General features: G+C 42.4%; 1 protein-coding gene across 2 annotated transcripts in view; it reads left to right on the plus strand.

The window, feature by feature from the left end:
- The window catches only part of LOC308314714 (RNA polymerase II elongation factor ELL), a 35,608-nt gene that overhangs the window by 11,959 nt on the left and 5,264 nt on the right, over positions 1-18,385 (plus strand). The window contains exons 3-11 of one of the 2 annotated variants that reach the window (XM_080762369.1): positions 8,033-8,160; positions 10,000-10,154; positions 12,906-13,147; positions 13,980-14,104; positions 15,821-15,935; positions 16,333-16,807; positions 17,243-17,306; positions 17,995-18,166; positions 18,297-18,341. In XM_080762369.1, the coding sequence (XP_080618495.1) occupies positions 8,033-8,160; positions 10,000-10,154; positions 12,906-13,147; positions 13,980-14,104; positions 15,821-15,935; positions 16,333-16,807; positions 17,243-17,306; positions 17,995-18,166; positions 18,297-18,341 (1,521 nt within the window). The remainder of the gene's footprint in view (positions 1-8,032; positions 8,161-9,999; positions 10,155-12,905; positions 13,148-13,979; positions 14,105-15,820; positions 15,936-16,332; positions 16,808-17,242; positions 17,307-17,994; positions 18,167-18,296; positions 18,342-18,385) is intronic. The other variant, XM_080762370.1, reaches the window with a different exon arrangement.

Raw genomic sequence — 18,385 nt, forward strand, 5'->3', positions numbered from 1 at the left:
ATTTAAACTGGTGCGGTGGTGGCCAATTTATTCTTACATGATACATCTCTATTCATATTCACTATCTTTATTAGTTGATCCTTTGTTAAGGATCACTTATGCTTAGCCTTGTATGATGTGACGAATCATAAACCAGGCTACATAGAACTCATTATACTCCCAGTAACACACATACTGTACATATAAGTCATGACTAGTTTCATTTTGTAAATATTTAATCCTATCTGAATAGGAAGTGAAAGGTGAGCTCGAATCAGCATTCATTGGTCTGGAAGTATAACATCAGTGTTATGACATTTACTCCGAACATTACAACGTTACAAACACTGCAAATGTAAAGTTTTTAATGGCTTTTTAAGCTATAATTTCCGATTGCTATGGAGAGCCTCCGTCCTCACCAGCTATGGGATTTTTAAATCCAGCTCCATTGAGCCTCCGAACAGGATTTTTAAAGCCTTGTATCTCTAGTCTAAAGCTTCGAGCGGTGTCCATGGTGAGCTGTCGCGCATCCCGATGATCGTAAATCATTTGTCTCATTTGTGAACATCGCTGCGGACATGAAACTGCTTCTAACGAGAGCTAAGCGGTATGAGCTTACGGCTAACGATCAATGTCCACACTCCTCACATTAACAACAGCTATCACTGATAACCCGGAAATTAAACAAGGATCGTAGAGTGAGAGCGGACGGGTTATTGAGAGTTAACACTCAATAAACACTCAGTAAACGTGCTTATATAATGGTTCTTTTGGAAATGAAAACCATGCATCTTATTGCATGGTTTTCATTTCCAAAAGAACTATTGTTATAATTTGTGTTATTTTTTATTTTGTGGCATATCTACCCCGTTGTTTACATAATCCATACTGGAGAGATATGAATCCCTATTTACAAGGGCCATATCTTGCGCAGGTACAGGCTTTAGTTCCGACACACCAAAGGACGGCAGTCATTAGACCGACAACCTACGCCAAACCCTACCTAATCGTAACCACAATCACGACGCAATGCACGATTTCCTCATGTCGGACCTTTGGTGTGTCGGATAAGCGTGCGCACCCCATCTTGGGCCACCCCTTATGCCTAAACGTATTTGCCATTTTTTACTATTTTGAAAAACATTTTAAAATTGTTCAACTAGCCGATCTACATCGACATGTTGTGAGCTTGTTAGATCGGCTATTTTAACTGTTTTAAAAGGTTTTTCTAAATAGTATAATATTGCAAATAAGTTTAGGGATAAGAGTTAACACCTAGAACGCCCGGGGGTATTTGTAACCATTAAATCAGGACGCCTAGCGATTTGTTTCTTCACCCATGTAGGAATTAGTATGTCGCATTTTGCAAGTAGCTTGGAGTAGCTAGATGTAGCCAAAACACCCCGAGGGGATCGACAACAACGGGAAGTGTGATTACTTCTAACGTGACAAGCAACAGGACTGCGATGGGCCATTTAAAACGTAATCTTTGGTTAGAATTGGATGGATTGATTTAGAGCAGGTCGTCCAATGATCCCTGGGTCGGTGGTTCGAATCTCGGCTCCTCCTGTCCACCTGTCGAAGTGTCCTTGGGCAAGACACTGAACCCTACATTGCCTCCAATGAGTTGGTCGGTGTGAGCTTGCCACCATTGGTGTGTGAATGTGGGAAGTGAGGACGCTGGCGTCGACTGTTCGCCGCTTCACCTCCCAATGTATGAATGAACCATTGTAAAGCGCTTTGAGCACTTGGAAAAGCTCTATAAAAATGCAATTCATTATTATTATTTTTAAAGGACATCCTGTGATTAATCTCTGTCCTGGGCGATGAGCGGGATTATTTGATAGGATGGAGACCTCCGTTTATGCCGCTCAGAGTGTTTTAATGGGTGGCGCAACTGTGTGATGTAGCACTGTTTGATAAATAAATAGTTGGTTGAAGTCGGGTCCAGAGCTCCAGTTGTGGATTGGCTTTGGAGATGTCCCTGCATGTGATGTGACCTGTTGGAGCCAAATTGAGAGATGAAAAAAGGCTCTGCACGGCAGGGGCCCGGGCACCCCCTGGGCCCTAGGGAGAGCAGACCCAGACTGGAACCTCTATGTGAGTCTACTAGAATTTCGCCCGGCTTCGCCGGGCTCATCCCAGTGTCGTTGCAGCGCAATATGGGAAGAAGGAATTTTCAGGAGTTGACAGAGTCATAAAGTGTAGTTTAGTTTAGAACAGGCAACTAATGTAGTGATACACACACACACACACACACACAGAGCGATGTGTGGATAAATGACTGAGATTTGGGAAATGCGCACGCAAGCACATAATGCACGGCGTTACTGTGACCGCAAGTTAGAGACGTGTGTGGCTATAATGACGCACAGCTGTTATGTAATCGCGCATCTATAAATTCTAAGCGTGTGTGTGTGTGTGTGTGTGTGTGTGTGTGTGTGTGTGTGTGTGTGTATATATATACATTCCGTCGGTAATTCCCTGTAGGCTTCACCAGCGGCGGAGCTACCGGGGGGGGTAGGGGGGGTGGTCACACCCCGGGCCGGACCTCCTGGGGGCCCGGGCTGTCAGATGATCGATGGACGATTTTTTACACAGTCACTCACGACTGATAAAACCAGCGGGCCCCCGCGAGTCCCGCATAGGCTCCCGCAAGTAACTAACTAACTCCTCTTGCTTCTGAAGAAGTCGCCGGTCGCTTTCTTCTTTTTCTTTTTTTCTCTGATGTAAAGAGAAGTTTGTGGCAGCGCGAGCTGCGCGACCCATGCTGCTGCGGCCCGTGCACTCACTCAGCACATCGCTATTTGGTTTTTTTCTGCTGCTGCAGTTTAGAATTAACCAGATACAGAGGTTATATAGCCTATAATAGCCTACACTTTAACAAAATGTCATGTCTGTCTGATGAGAATGTACTGCGCTGGCGAGAGAGAGTCGCTGTAAGCTGTCCAGCCAGGGCTACAAAAGTGGCATCACCTGTCACTCATTAGTAGGCTAATCACTCTGTGTGAGGATTTATAGGAGTGCATATGTGTGGACTTCCTTTTCTCCACAACGGACTGTTTTGATTCTAAACCCCTTGTTGCTTTTCCCTGTGTGCGATCACTCAGCAATAAGGTGAAACAGAACACAAAGATGAGTAGTAGCCTATTTTTTTTTTTAGCACGCAGCACCTCTCTCTCTCGACGTCTCTCTCTCTCTCTCTCTCTCTCTCTCTCGTGTGTGTGCACTGCTGCGCAATGTCACAGACACAGACGCGATCAATAATATATAGCAGAAATAATAGGCAAAATATAACACTTTCCCTCTCTATCTGTGACTGTGATCAGCTCCTCACACACATAACTCCTCTCTGGTTCATGCACGCCTGCTCAAATTAGCAGCAACTGTTAGCGTAAATGGTTTTTTTCCCCGTTGGGGGGGGGGGGTTCGGTGAGGCCCGGTCGTGCTGTCTCACCCCCCGGTCCGGCCCAATGTTGTTCCGCCACTGGGCTTCACGTGAATAATGTTGTGTGCGCGCGTGCGGAGAAATAGTTATTTAATGAATCGCATGTTGGTGTGTGTGTGTGTGTGTGTGTGTGTGTGTGTGTGTGTGTGTGGGGGGGGGGGGGGGCAGGTGGCTGTGTGGCGAAAATAGGCAAAGTGATCGGTGTAAGGGTGATATGTTGGCACAATCCGATTAATGACAATGAACAATGTTGATGTAACTAAGGGAATCGTCGAGTCATTTATTTTGTAAATAAAGAGATTTAGATGGAATAAGCGAAATAGCGATCGTATAATTTCTCCTGTTCCTTCTGTCTCTCATCAATGTCCTGCGCGAGATCAGATTCTGTGCTGCGCGAGATGACATTGTCAAGCTAGTGTGGGGGCGGGGCTGGTAAGAGACGGCAGTGTTGCCAGGTTTGCGAATTGTAAGCGAGTTGTAGTGTGTGCAAGTAGCCTGGTTAAAAGGCCTTGTTTCTGCCGCTGTTGGGGCAACAGAACATGTCGACCAGTTTCTGTCAACCGCTTTTGGCCACGTGACCAACTTGACAAATGTTAAATTAGATGGAAATTAACACTGCCTCTCTGACTGATAGTAGTTTCTAATCTAGATTACTGTTTCCCAGACTTTGTCGGGACCGTCTACAGTGCAAAGCGACACACGGTGAGCTTGTAGATCTGCTATTTTCACTAGTTTGTGTACCAGGTGTACATCTCATTTTTCTTTTTGAGCCTTGAGCTAAAACGTTTGGGTACCACTGTTCTAGAAGATGACTTAACCTGCCAGTGTGGGCTGGGTTAGGAGGGGTGGGGGTTCAGACAGTGGTCACATCACAACTGAAAATCACACCCGTGTGAGTGGTGCAACTCCGTGTGGGGGTCCCCGAGGGGTCCCGGGAAGTTACAGACCCACAGGAACGTGTGTGTGTGGCTGTGTGGCTGTGTGGCTGCACAACAGTCGCACTTGGTGGTGAAAACCAACCAAACGCAATTTTCAGTCTCGGCGGGACAGACCCAGGCAGGGACACACATAGCTGTCTATAGGAGTGGTTGTACCACTCAAAAAGCCAGTAGTAGATTTCATCAGGTTGGGGAGAGATGATCATATGGCTCATAGTGGATTAAGTCACTGACATGACAAGTCTTGGTAACTTCCTGAAATGATTGCACATTGCACTAATGACTTGTTACATGAAAATGCAGACCCACATTGCATTGCGTGAACTGATCGCTAGTTTGCAATTCAAACTAGCCCTTAAAATAGTACTTTTAACTTGAATGGACATTTCTCCTACCAGGCTTTTCATTTCTCCTACCAGGCTTTTTAGTACCTATGTGTTAACGAGATATTTTCGTACTGCTCTTTAAAAAAAAAAGCAGCTGTAGTGCATTTACAGTTTTGAGGGGAGGCTCTCCCTTAAGAGCAGAGAGCTGGGAATTAATGCGTTAAGTGACATATGGTTATGAAGATGGAGAAGCCGGCTGTGCATAAAACGGGGCCAAACCCTGAACGGTCTGACCTGAGTGACATTGATTAGAATTAGAATGTGAAGTGTGCAGAGTGGCATGGATGGGGGTGACAGGCAAATCTAATGCTTGACTGGAGTGGGGGTGGGTGTCCCACTGCAGGCACACAGAGGGGAGGGCCTGGCGGTGTCATGGCAATATGGGGGGTGGGGGGGGTTATGTTTACGTTGGCCTTTTGGGGGGTACCACAATTGCTACGCTCAAGACGGTAAATCCTTGAATTGCAGTGTTGCCTGAGGGCCAAGCCAGCGTTTATTTAACAGTATTCTCATCTAAAAGAAACATTTATTGTCTGTTGCAACGCTGCATGCCTTGACCTACTTCCGCAGCCTCTTCCTTTGCAGACTTGTTGCTTCAAATTCTGGTCATGGCAGAAGGCAGCCACCACTTAAGACAGTGTCTTGAAGTAATGGGTTCTGAGGACATGACTCGTCTGTTGGTCTGGTCCTCTTCACTTTGATGGCTTTTAGGTTGATCGTGGTTAATTAGTGGAAAGGGCAAGCAGACATGTATGTATGCAACTCTGAGTTTGCCACGTCATGCGACTGGCTGGACATAAATAGGTCATTATATATATATATATATATATATATATATATATATATATATATATATGGCCAGTTTAATGTCTCAAGTGTCCATGGCCTTGTGGATTGCCTTAGGCTTACACGTTTGTGTTGAGATAGGTGGGCTGTACATGGTAGGCAAGAGATGAAGAGCTGATGGGGGGTAGGGTGCGTGGAAATCTCTCTTGGTTTCAGTAAGGGGAGGAGGGGTGTGGAACGAGGAGTTGTTCATTGGCTCTACGCTGCAAAAAAAGAAAAAGGAAAAAAAAGAATTATTTCTTTCCTGCATGACTGGGCATTTGTGACAGCTAGAGTCCTGCCCGGCCACATCTGCCAGGGGCGCTCTGCTCGTTGCCAAACAGCCAGTAATCCATCACTTAGCACTGCTAACTGAAGAAGCCGTTTCAATTCCGATTGAACAGCATTTGCTTGTCTTGGTACGCATGCAGTAAAAAAAAAGACAACTTGGTGTAGAGGGCTTTGTCCTCTGGCTTAACCTTACACCCATTTTTCTGTGGCAACAAAATGATAAAAGAAGCAGATTCTCTGCATCTGCAACCAAAGCACTGAAAATAGAGTATCTAGTAGCAGTGCTACTTGTCAATGTGACAGCATCCTTGTTTTGAAGGGATTGGTGATGATTATTATAGCACTGCCCTGAATCTAGGACATGTTGTCAACAAAAGGTAGCCTACCGTCTGTCCATTTTCATGCTGCAACACAGCGGCAGGGTCTGTGAGAGAGAGGACTGTTTACCAATTTACCTGCTGGTTAATGACTGTCTACGTTGAAATGTCATTCTAGTCGAACTAGGTTTTCAGGTCATTTTATGTAACACAGGGTTTGGGACACAGATAGACGCACCCCATCCAGCTTGTTTGTCGCTATGGAAGCACCGGCAGTACATGTGTGCCCATGCACTGCCCAGTATGAGGCATTGCATTGAGCTGTATTATGGCTATGGTGGTGGGCCTATCAGCGTGGCTCCACCCATGGCTGTCTACAGGTCATCATCTCTGACCTGGGAGGTCCCACGTGGCCTCTGTGATTGGCTTAACGTGGCGACTCTATTTAGGTCACTTTTTTTTAGTTAAGAAAGTATAGAGGACAATCAGCCAAGCTTTCTTCGTTCGGTTTCAAACGAGGAGGAGCCTGTTCACTTTATCCAGTGTTATTTATTGATTTTGTTTTCTTTTAGCTTCAGTGAGATCAGGCTATATCTGGGAAGATAAAAATGTGTAATTCATCACTCATAGAGCAATAACTCAGAGACAACACTGGCAGATAGATTGACAGTATCTATGTCAAAGGGTGGTACAGACTCGAGAATACTGTAAATGATTAATAATTACCTAAATTCTCAGTTTTAATTGTAACTCGAGTCGTAAGCAGGTAAAAAACACTCACGGGGGATTTTAGTGTGCAAATGCCAGATTCCAAATGTTGGCTGAAGGGGATTCGTTCACTACTCCACTGTAATAGTTATATTCTAGTGTGTTGTATTGTTCATACATGTATGTATTGAAGCTTATTAGAAGATGAGTTGTGACAGTCATGTCTCAGTTCAAATGGAACATTTGAATGTTGTGTATGGACACAATTATGCCACCAGAGTTGAACAAATCAAGACTGGACTTGCGTGTTGTTTGTTGAGCTATCTCAAGGGAAAAGAAAACAGAATTCTGTTCCCGGACGTGCTGTGTATGTACATCGTTGTTTCTCCCAGGATGTTTATTCGAGCACAGAGTGTAATTCAACAAATGAGATTAATTCTAGAAAACGGACGTATCATTCAGCTTGGAATCAGCAGAGGAACACTGAGTGTACTGCACACAGTGTAACATTAAAGCACATCTTTATCTTTATTTTTTTTACTTTTGAACCGAACACGTTTGAACGTGCTCCTACAACCTCAGGCCAACATAGCCGCCACACAACACATTAGTGGCTGGGCAATTAACCGAAAATGTATCAAAACCGATCTTTAGAAGTGAACCATTAACCGACGTAATCCTGTATGTGTGGGTTAAGAGAAGCATTTATAAATAATATTTATAAATATTTTATTCTTATATAGCAACGAATCAACACAAAAAAAGTCTAATCGATTTTCCATAATCAACATAATCAATTAGTCTGATTAACCACTTAATCCTGTATTAAGTATATTAAGTATAAGTATGTATACTGTGTTATAATAGTAGTGTACAAAAATAGCTCACAACATGATGTGAGCTTGTAGATCTGCTATATTAACTACATATTGTTTTGAAATATTCGCTCATTAATCACAATCGAGGCAAGTTTTAAATAACTGTGATATTGATTTGAAGTCACATATCGTAACGTGACACATTGTATCTGCTATATTTACTGAGCATGAAGTAAAAATGAGGTTTCAGTTAAAAAGAAAACGAAAGACACATACATTGCAATTAACAATGTCATGCTCTTTTGCTTTCCCCTCCTGACAGTACGTTAAGATCCCAGCACCGTCCCCCGAGGCTCCCGACGCACTCCGGGTCTTCTCCTTCTACTTATCCAGCGACAGCAAAGACAAACCTCAGGCCAGCTTCGACTGCATTCACCAATATGTCTCAGGGTGAGCGGCAGCGTGCCTCGCTGTTTTCACAGTCAGCCGCAGATGGAATTCACGACAACTTTAGGGGTGTCAGATTCAGACCGCAGGGCCTCCTAAACAGTGGCCTCTCTCTTCGATACACTCCCAATTGCCAATTCAAGCAACCCCCCCCCCATGTCCCGTGTGACCTGAAGCAACAACCGAAAGTATATTACCTAGCTATTTCTTATTACATCCTGGCTATTTTTATTTGCGGAACATGTTGTGTTCTGACCAGTGGTGGAAAGTAACTAAGTATATTTACTCAAGTACTGTTACTTAAGGCACATTTACTGTACTCTAGTATTTCCTTACACCACCCCACTACATATCGGAGGCAAATATTCTACTTTTTGACAGCTTTATTACTAGTTAATTTGCAGATTTAAATTATGAATACAAAACATGCATTACACATTAACAAATAACAATTGACAATATTTCGGAAATAAAAAGTATTTTTTACTTGGTACTGTAAGTATTTTGAAGCCAATACATTTAGTAAAGTATCTTTACCTTGCGGTATTGCTCCTAAATGCTGCTACATATTTCGTCCACCGCTGGTTGTGTGGTTGTGACTTAGGCATTTCACAACATCTAATACGCAGTGGCTGACTTGCCAGCCACGCTGCACCTGACCTCAGTGGTGCGTGCAGAAAATAACTGAGAACAGTGAGGTAGTATTTGTGGTGATGCGGGGTCAAAGGGTTTGCTAGGGGTTACATTAGTGCTGCTTTATTTGCCCTGGCTGCTACTCAGAAGAGTCTTTTAGCCCTCACAATTACTCACTTATATAATGCAGTTCTCATGCTTCACATTCTATACCCCCAGCATACGACTGGAACGTCTATATAGACATAAGTCATATAGATGGAGGTAGAGGCCGGGCCACATGTGACAAATTAAATTATTACACTCCCAACATTTGTTATTGAGCCGACAAAAAAGCCACTTCCTTGATCCGGGTCACAGACAAAGAGCAAAGCGAGCCAAGATTGTCTATACCCCCTCGTTCACTTGCATTGGGCTCAATTTCCCAGAAGCCCTAGCAGCCCAGAGCATGGGTTGATTTCCGGTTTCGTCATCATAACGTGACAGCCTCGTCATCAGGTCCGCGACAAAGCCGCAGTTTCTTTTTAATTATTAAAATACGGCGAATTAAACACATATAACAAATAGCGGGTTTAGCTTATGAAGAAGAGTTGATCGTTTGATCAAACAATTTAAAGCCCTCAAAGTGTTTTAATATAGCATCAAAATATTTTAAAATATTAATATTTTTTAAATTCCTAATTTAGAATAAAAATCATTGTATAAAATCATTGTTCAAAATCGGCAGTCTCACACTCCAAAACACTGTGCAGATATCCCTGGCATAAAATATTTCCAGATGGTGGTCCATGCCTCTGTGGTTAAATTAATATGATTTTGGGCGGTCCTTGAAATGACCGTTGAGAACCACTGATTTGTGGCTAATACTGAGTTACCCAAACGGTGGGCCATGAGGTAGGCCTGTCACAATTATACATACAGTAGTCATCATAATAGCTTTCATACATTTTAAATAAAAAATAAAAAAAATAGCCCATCTACAAGCTTACAAAATATAATTTGCGAAGCGTTGAAAGCTTGTGTGTGTGTGTGTGTGTGTGTGTGTGTGTGAACCACTTTAAACCTGGGGTCCTTGTTTTGGGAACACAGAACAACAAAGAATCATCATCAGAATTTTTTTCTCCCATAAACTTTCATAAGTTCTCAATGTGCCGCACCATGACGCACAGTTAGACTGAGCTTGTTCCTTGTGTTCTGTTCCATTGACAGGGAGGGTAGGGAGCACCTGGAGGGCCAGGGCAGCATTCAGGACAAGATCACAGTTTGTGCCACAGACGACTCCTACCAGATGACACGGGAGAGAATGTCGCAGGTGGAGAAAGACCTCTCGAGCCGTTCGGCCATCGAGATCAAGCCAGGGCCAAGTATGTTTTTTAACCACTACTTAAATACTACTGTATATCGGGGGGGGGGGACTATTTTTGTACTTTTCCTGAAAAGTAATGGTTTTATGTTAGCGCCTGACTGCTACAATATACTGTATATAATATGAACCTACATGAGCTAATAACCTTTTTATTTAAAAATTTAACTAGAGGATAGGATAAGCCTTTTACCACACAGAATGTTTTCTCTTGCATGCATTGCTTCTCACCATTTCATCCTGCTGATAATTGCCATATTTGTGGAAATTATCACATAACTGATCAAAATGTCGGTCTGCAATTATTCATGCAGGAGGGATGCCCCCATTTCTTTTCTGGTAATTTTACCTTCGTTTTGACCAGATTGATCCGGCACCGTGCCAGCTTGCCTGCCAGCACCATTAATGTGATTGAGTTTGCCAGAAGTATGCAATAACAAGTCTCATGCTGAGTAGATGAAGTTTTGCCTAAGAATTTAATTACTTCAGCAGGGATTCAATTATATTTCATTTCTTGAAATTTTGCAATTTATGTATAACATTTGTACTTAACCTTGCATACTGGGGGTTAGACCTGAGAGTTTTCTCTGACTAATTTGTTTTTCTCACTGCTATCCCATGGTTTTAGTGTAATTATCTTTTGAGTGGAACACACTATCTTTTCTAAATGATTTAGTCTGGAGGATTCATGACATTTATAGCTCCCTTGTGAACTGACATGTTTGTGTAGGTTATATTTTATGCATGGCAACATGCTGTGCAGAACGTCATGGCATTGTAACAGTAATATAGTAATTGCTGCATGAGTCAAATTATGCAGATCTTGAAACCAGTTTCTCCAATGTACATGCCATGCTCTGTTCCTGAAATTACCTCTCAAGTTCTGTCTCAATGTCTGCTAACTGTTTGAAAGAGGCTGGTTAGAAACATGATGTCAAACATGGCCTTTAAGTTTACAGACATCTGGACTGTCTTATTTACAGACACTGAGGCCTGTAGATACTAAAGCGAGGTGAATTGCAAGGCTCTTGAAGTCCCTGCAATGCAGAACAACATACAATATACCTCAGTGGTGACTGACACTCTTCCTGTGTTATAATGATGCTATATTAACAAATAACAATTATTTATGGGTTGCAGAGTAGAGACACGTTGACAGAGAAATGCATTTTATTTGAGAGAAAAGAGTATGTCAGTTTAGTCACTGACATACAGAATGGGAATTTGGACACATGTCTTTGGATCAAGGTCCTGGCAAACAGTGGACCCTCCTAGATATTTGTTATATAATAGAGTTAATTATTCACACACATTAACTCCAAAGCCATCTCCTGGTTTCTTTTACATTACTCAAAGAATACTGTACTCTCACTAACGGTAAGAACCACCTCAATTATCTAAAGTAGGCCTCCAATGTCATGGCAAATATTGCTGTAAAGATATCTTGACAGTTTAAAACATCCCCAAAGCTGATTTATTCCAATTTCAACAATGTCTCTAGTTGCTACATGTTTGAAACTCAAAGTAATCCAAAGTAGACTATGTCAGTACAAGCTCCTGAAAGTTTTGTATATTTGGCTGTCAATCAGGGATGGCTGCCAATAGGTATTTTGCTAAATGGAAAGACTGTCTCTTTATATGCATACTGTATGAGGTTTCTAATATGACAGGCCTCAAAGTTTCGATTTGTCACATTTAGCATGTAATGGCATTTCTTCACACTTTCATGAACAAAAAAAACAATTTGGCATACTCTGGCACCTTGAATAATACAGACAGAACAGATTATTCTTCAGACTCGATTCAAAGTTGTCACAATGAAAACCAGTTACTTTCGCGACAGAGTATTGTGACAATGTGTAAATTAGGCTTCATAAGACAGCATTTAAAAAATAACACTAATCATGAACAATGTCCGTACTGTAAGGCTATAATTATGCAATATACAGCTACAATTAGTACAGTTTATATGCTTACATTCCTTTGTGTGAATCAGTGGCTATCTGATACTACATCCTCCCTGTAAAGAGACTCTGCTCCTATGGCAACCTTCAAAGTATGGCTTAAAGTTATAATGAGATTAAGGTCGGCAGATAGCTATATGCACCGTGGTGCCCTGCCTGTCTGGGTCCGGCTGAATTAGCACTGCAGTGGGAAGAAAGGGCCTCTCTGTGTTCGCTGCTTTGGTTTCCATGCTCCTCTGTTTACTCAGCAGTAAGCTTACCCTACTGTCAACCCCTTTCACAGTGTTCCACTCACAGTAACACAGCCTTGACACACCAGCACTCAAGTGCATGAGCGCACAGGGTTGTTGCAGCTCTCGCCAAATGTGTGTGTTTTAAACACTTAAGCCCTATTTCAGAAATAGCTAAAAATGCATAGCATCAAATAGTTTTTGTCTCCCTGCGTCTGCAAGGATGTTCTGTACTTGTCTGCATTGTGTTTGCATACTGTATTTGATGACTATTGAGAGATAATGGTGAAGCTGAAAGTGTGTTGCCTTCTTTTTCCTGAGTATGAGTTCATCTTCATATATATATATATATATATATATACACACACACATACCCCAAAAAGTTGTTTTCATTATTATGCACTGTCATTTTACTCTCTTAATGTTCTTTTTCATTTGTACTATATTACTTTATTTTAATGTGTTTATTATGCTCTGTGTCTTTGATGTCTTAAGTAGTAAAGCCCTTTGAAATGTGCTGCCTATACAAATAAACGTGCCTTGCCTTGTCGATCTCAGGTAAATGTGTGAAGGTACAGAGGAAGCATGGCCCAGCACTGAGCACAGACGGCAGTAACAAGCACTCCCCCAGCCACAAGAGGAGCACGGCTCCCAGCCCCGTGGCCCACAGAACGCTGAGGGAACGCATCATTCACCTTCTGGCCTTAAAACCCTACAAGAAACCTGAGCTGCTACTGTGGTTGGAGAGAGAGAAGGCCAGTCTAAAGGACAAGGCTGACCTGACCTCAGTTCTGGACGAGGTGAGACATCTGGCACGTTGCTGTGTAGTCATCGTAGCTGGCTAGCGTTTAACCACTTAAGCCCTCAATACTTCGTAAAGCCTGACCTGAGTAGGCTCTGTACTTGATTGGCTCTTCTTTTCCCCTCTGCACAGAATCTCTTCGCAGAAAGTTACAAGCTTGTAGATGATATATTTGGCAGATGTTCCCCCCAGAATAGGGATGCTAGGGTCCAAGTGTTTAAATGTGGAGAATTTAGGAGTAGCAGCTGAAACACAGAATTATGTGAAAATCATGATGGATTTGATTAGTCTAAACCTCCTTTGAAATATATTATTGTTTATATGTAATCATCACATCACATAAGTATGACTGAGACCAGTGGATGAAAGGGTAAAAATAATTGGTTCTTTAAAAGTTGGCTTCACTGGCCAATGGACATCACTGCTGGGCTTCACTCCAGAAACATCAAATAGTCGTTTACTGCCACAAGCGAAAATTCTCTAAATGGCTGATCTCAAGTAAGTTTATCTGAGGTGTATTTCCTGTACTCGGTTATGTTTGAAAGTACCACCGCAGTCGTCAAGGGGAGACTGTGCCGACTGCTGTAATTAGGCCTGTGCTTTAATTATCGTTTGAGGAGAAGATTGTGTTTTGACAGGAAAGGGGTGGGGAGTCTCCAGCTGGACTGACTGTTCTATGAAAAGGAGATGGTTTCAGAATGTATTCTGGGTAGATTCAGTTCAGCATGTGATAAATTCACTTCACTTAAAACTTTATCTTTTACTATGGTTATTCTCACTTAAATATCTGTTGTATTCAGCTAATCAAATGTGGAGCCATTCTTTTCCAGGTTGCTAAATTGAGCCCTAAGGACCAAAGCTTCACTCTAAAGGATGAGTTCTACAGGCATGTCCAGAAGGATTGGCCTGCCTATCTAGAGGAGGAGAAGCAACTCATCCACAGGCTGCTGGCCAGGTTGGTCTAATTTCTGTCATTTATCATCTCTCCAGCGATCATACTCATGTGTATTAAGCATTTTCAGTTTTTGAACTCGTTATGACGTGGTGGTGAGTCATCCTTTTTGTTCGGTACAGTGTAGAGAAATGGGAAACACAGAGAGTCTGGTCTGGCTGGCTCAGGCTGGGAATCGAATTGGGATCTCTCTTTCAGGCATTAGAGCCCACGTGGTTTGTGCCCTAACCACTCGGCTATGGGATCACCCCAACATGGTGGTGTTTTGTTTCATGTGGTAAACTTGTGTGGACACCTGTAACAAAACGTTTATTTCACGCTTTCTTTGACACTGCAGATATTTGTGAGAAATGACCCTCACAGGAGGATTGATGCATTTTGACAATGTGCTGGCATAAATATGGCCATATTAAAACTCACTCAGTGCCACAGGACGCCTTTGGACGCCCCCCCTTTATAAAATGTCCTAGAGTGCCAATGGCACCTTTGGACGCCTTTAAAAAAAATATATATTCTCTTTTCTTTTTTTTTATCCATATTTTGAAAATTCCTCTAATCTGGTGGGCAGGTGCTGACATGCACATGACATGCACAATAGAATTATATTTTCTTTATTTTTTTTATATTGGGCTTCGGTGGCAACGGGCCAAAACTGGTGTCCACCAGGTGGCACTGAATGAGTTTTTAATATAGGAGTCCGGTGGGATCACAGTGAAAGGCGAGCTACTAAATGACCACATCTCTGCACTGATGAATCTGTTAATAGCCACATCAAAGCAGGGGCAAAATATGCACTGCATGGCGTTGCCAAATAGCATTAGCACAGACAGGAGGCTCAGAGTAGCAGGGGCTGAGCTGTTCAGGATGAAAGCCGTCCCTCTATTCTGTACTGTATGTGTGCTGTGCTCTACCTGGCAGTAAACACTCTGGCCGCGTGCTTTGTAAAAACGTTTGGAAAGAACTGCAAACCCAGCTGATTGCACAGCCTTTTCATTTTACAACCGACTCTCGGATACAAAAAAGAAAAAAGAAATGTTCTGCTACAGACATATGAACAGGATACATAATGCTTTTCATTAGTGTGGAACATTTCTTCCTGTAGCTGATTCCAAAGGACATAATATATTTTATCGCTTTTGACTGGATCCTTATCATTTCTAGCTGGCTGCAGAGTCTGTAAGCTTTATATCAACAATATCCTGAACCGTACAGGAGCTTAGAACAGATTCCATTGATCATGTGGTTGAAAGCGTTGTTTGAGTCCACTGGGAGTAACGACTAGTCTCGGGGTCTAGCGAGGTCTGGATGAGGAAGGAGCTGTAGGAAGCAGATTGCCGGAGGAGAGGGCTTGGCTCTGCGGAGCCTGCATCTGTTACTATTGTTCTGCTCAGTGCATTGGATACCACTCAGTCTTAATGGCTGCAATGGGATTGAACGCCTTTGACTGCTATTTTAGTTTTTATTTGGTATGCTAAAAGAAAATGTGTTGTCAGTATAAAAACATTTTTTAACTCTCTGGAAGGCATCATTGCGATGGTTAATTTGCGGTTTACTCGTAAAATGCGCACAACTGTCAGAATGAACTGCATGGCCCACATAAATTGCTGCTCATCTTTTACAGCTCTTCTGCAGTAGGAGCTCAGTCTAACATAGGCCTATAAATAAATAAGAAAGGATAACTGGCTCACCGAAGGCGATGTGTTCTCGATGTTTCTGCAGGAAACTTCAGCCACTCCACAGTAGCCAATTGAAGAGTCTCCAGTCCAACCATTCATTCCAGAAAACCCCTGGGGATTCTCCTTCACAACTTAGCCCTGCCAAGAGTCTCTCTGCGGTAAATATTCACCTCAAATGAATTATACCTTGACGTTCTACCTCGCTTATTGCTTTTGCACAAAACAGAGAATTGTTTGCAGCTTTCCTCTGCTGATATAGACTGCTTTAGCGTGTTATTTCTGATTGATATTTCAATAACGAATGTGATCACGTCCAGCAGCCTGTGCCTAAATACACTTCTGTAGAGTAGGAAAGGAAAGTTTATTGGTGTGGCACCATCTGTTTTGTATTTATTGAAGTGCTAGAGGCAGTGGAGGCTCTTCTACTTCAGAAATCCAGTTATACCTTTTCTATGTAAAATAACATAACATCTTATGTTACAGCTTGTGAGCCTTTTATTTAAAAAAAAAAATCATTTTTCCTGAAATTGAATAATCACTTGCTTTATTTTGTAGAAACGCCCCATTCCCGCTGACCCTTCCAGTTGTCAGACCCCTAAGAAACAAAGACTACTAGACCAGAGTTTACCTCTGCAGTCTCCTTCCAATGGTGACCATGGCCCCAATGGGACCCCTACCCCCAATGGGACCCCTACCCCCTCTACTCAAGGAAACACTAGTGTACAGACGAAAACTGAGTTTGAAAGAACCCACAATCACATCCAGGGGAGCCCGAATGGCCTTTATTTGCGGCACAAAGTCCATGGCTCATCAAATATTCCCAAACTGGAGAGAATGGAGCCCACTCCTGCAGCCCCAAGTCCCAAGCCGCAACAGACTGAGACCTCCGTTTGCACTGACCAGCAGCTTGCCAATGGCCAACATAAAAAGAAGAGGTCCAAAAAGCACAAAGAGAAGGAACGAGAGCGCTTAAAACCAGACTGGATTGAGACTAGCCCGGATCTGAAGCAAAACCAGGAAAATCTCAACGGTAAATATAAATGAACAATTAACAATTAAGAATAATTAAGAAGTTAAATATCCAGGTTGGTCTTACAGCCTATTGGACCACAACACATCTCCAAAACAGCTTCTGTCTAGTAAATGTACAAGTGAAATGTTCTATTAACGTAGTTGAACTGCAGTGAAACGTTTTCACATTTTGCAGCGTGTTGTTCGGTACTTTTCTTTTCTTCGGCCCTCTACTCTGTTGATGATTGACTGTGGAACAGCTGGGTGACCTCTGGAGCACGCAGTGTTGCCTCTCACTCCGGGCCTCTGGCGTCACCACTTTCCCCGGAGCAGGTCTCTTATCGGGGACAGTGATAAACGAATCCATCAGCCTTGATATGATGGTAGTTTTATCACCTTTGTATTGGCCAATTGCTTTAACCCCCCCCCCCCCCTTGTGTGTGTTTATCCACAGACCCAGACAGGGCTAAAACACCTGTCACTTGCACATCCGCTGAGGAGCTGCCTGACTATTTGATGTAAGTTCAAAAACACATTTGACCACACTTTGGTTCCTCACCGCAGCGCTTGGTTTCTGAATAAAGCCTAATTAACTAAGTGACTTAAGTGACACGTCTGCGATGTGTCGTGAGCTTGTAGTTAAGTATAAATCGGGTTTAAACCACCAGATCCAGAAGGCATTTCTGAAACCTGCTCAAACAATCCACCAGTTTCTGATGAAGTCTAAAGTTTGCAGCCTTAGTTATTTTTAACCCCATTTGATTGCTGGGATGTTTCAGGTTAGCGGCCACCTACTCGTAACGTATTTTGGTTAAGAAAGGATTGTCCCAAAACGCTTAGATTTTACATTCAGCAGAGTCGCATACATTGTGAAAATGGAAGAAAAACAAATGTCTAAAAGGGCCGTCACACATAGTAATAACAAAGCTTCACAGAGAATGACTCAGAAAACAAATGATCTAATGTCTTACATTTTTACATCTGGACAACACATCACACTGTTGAATCCTTGACGTGTCACAGTCTGTTCATGCCACAAATCTGTGTCGCCATCTACTGGACAGACTAGGAAACAGCATGAATTTCATGAACAGTAAATTCCAGGTCACATTCCTTCAAGAGACAAACGCAAGAAGACTTACAAAAAGTACAGTTATCTGGAATGTTTTCGTCATTTTATGAATGGTTCTTTTGTTTTTCCTTCAGAAAATACAATGCCATAACAGCATTAGAGCAGCGCCAACAGTATAAGGAGGACTTCTGTGCTGAGTACGATGAGTACAGAGCTCTTCACGACCGGATTGGTACTATCACAGAGATGTTTGTACAGCTGGGCTCAAAGATCAACAGTTTGTCTCCGGGGACAGAAGAGTACAAGGTACTGACTGGGCCAGGAACTGATGCCAGCTCTATTTTGGATTCTTAAAAGATTAAAGACCTGATGTGTTTTGGAACACAGATGTTTTTTGTTGTTGTTGCTAACAATAATTTAATTTTAATGTTTACAGATTATGGAGGACCAAATATTACAAAAGTACAAAAAATATAAGAAAGTAAGAATATTTTGTACTACTTAAAAAAAATAAACAGTATCCTA

Source organism: Protomyctophum bolini, assembly GCF_963924005.1.
Source record: "Protomyctophum bolini genome assembly, chromosome: 4".
NCBI classification, from domain to species: domain Eukaryota; kingdom Metazoa; phylum Chordata; class Actinopteri; order Myctophiformes; family Myctophidae; genus Protomyctophum; species Protomyctophum bolini.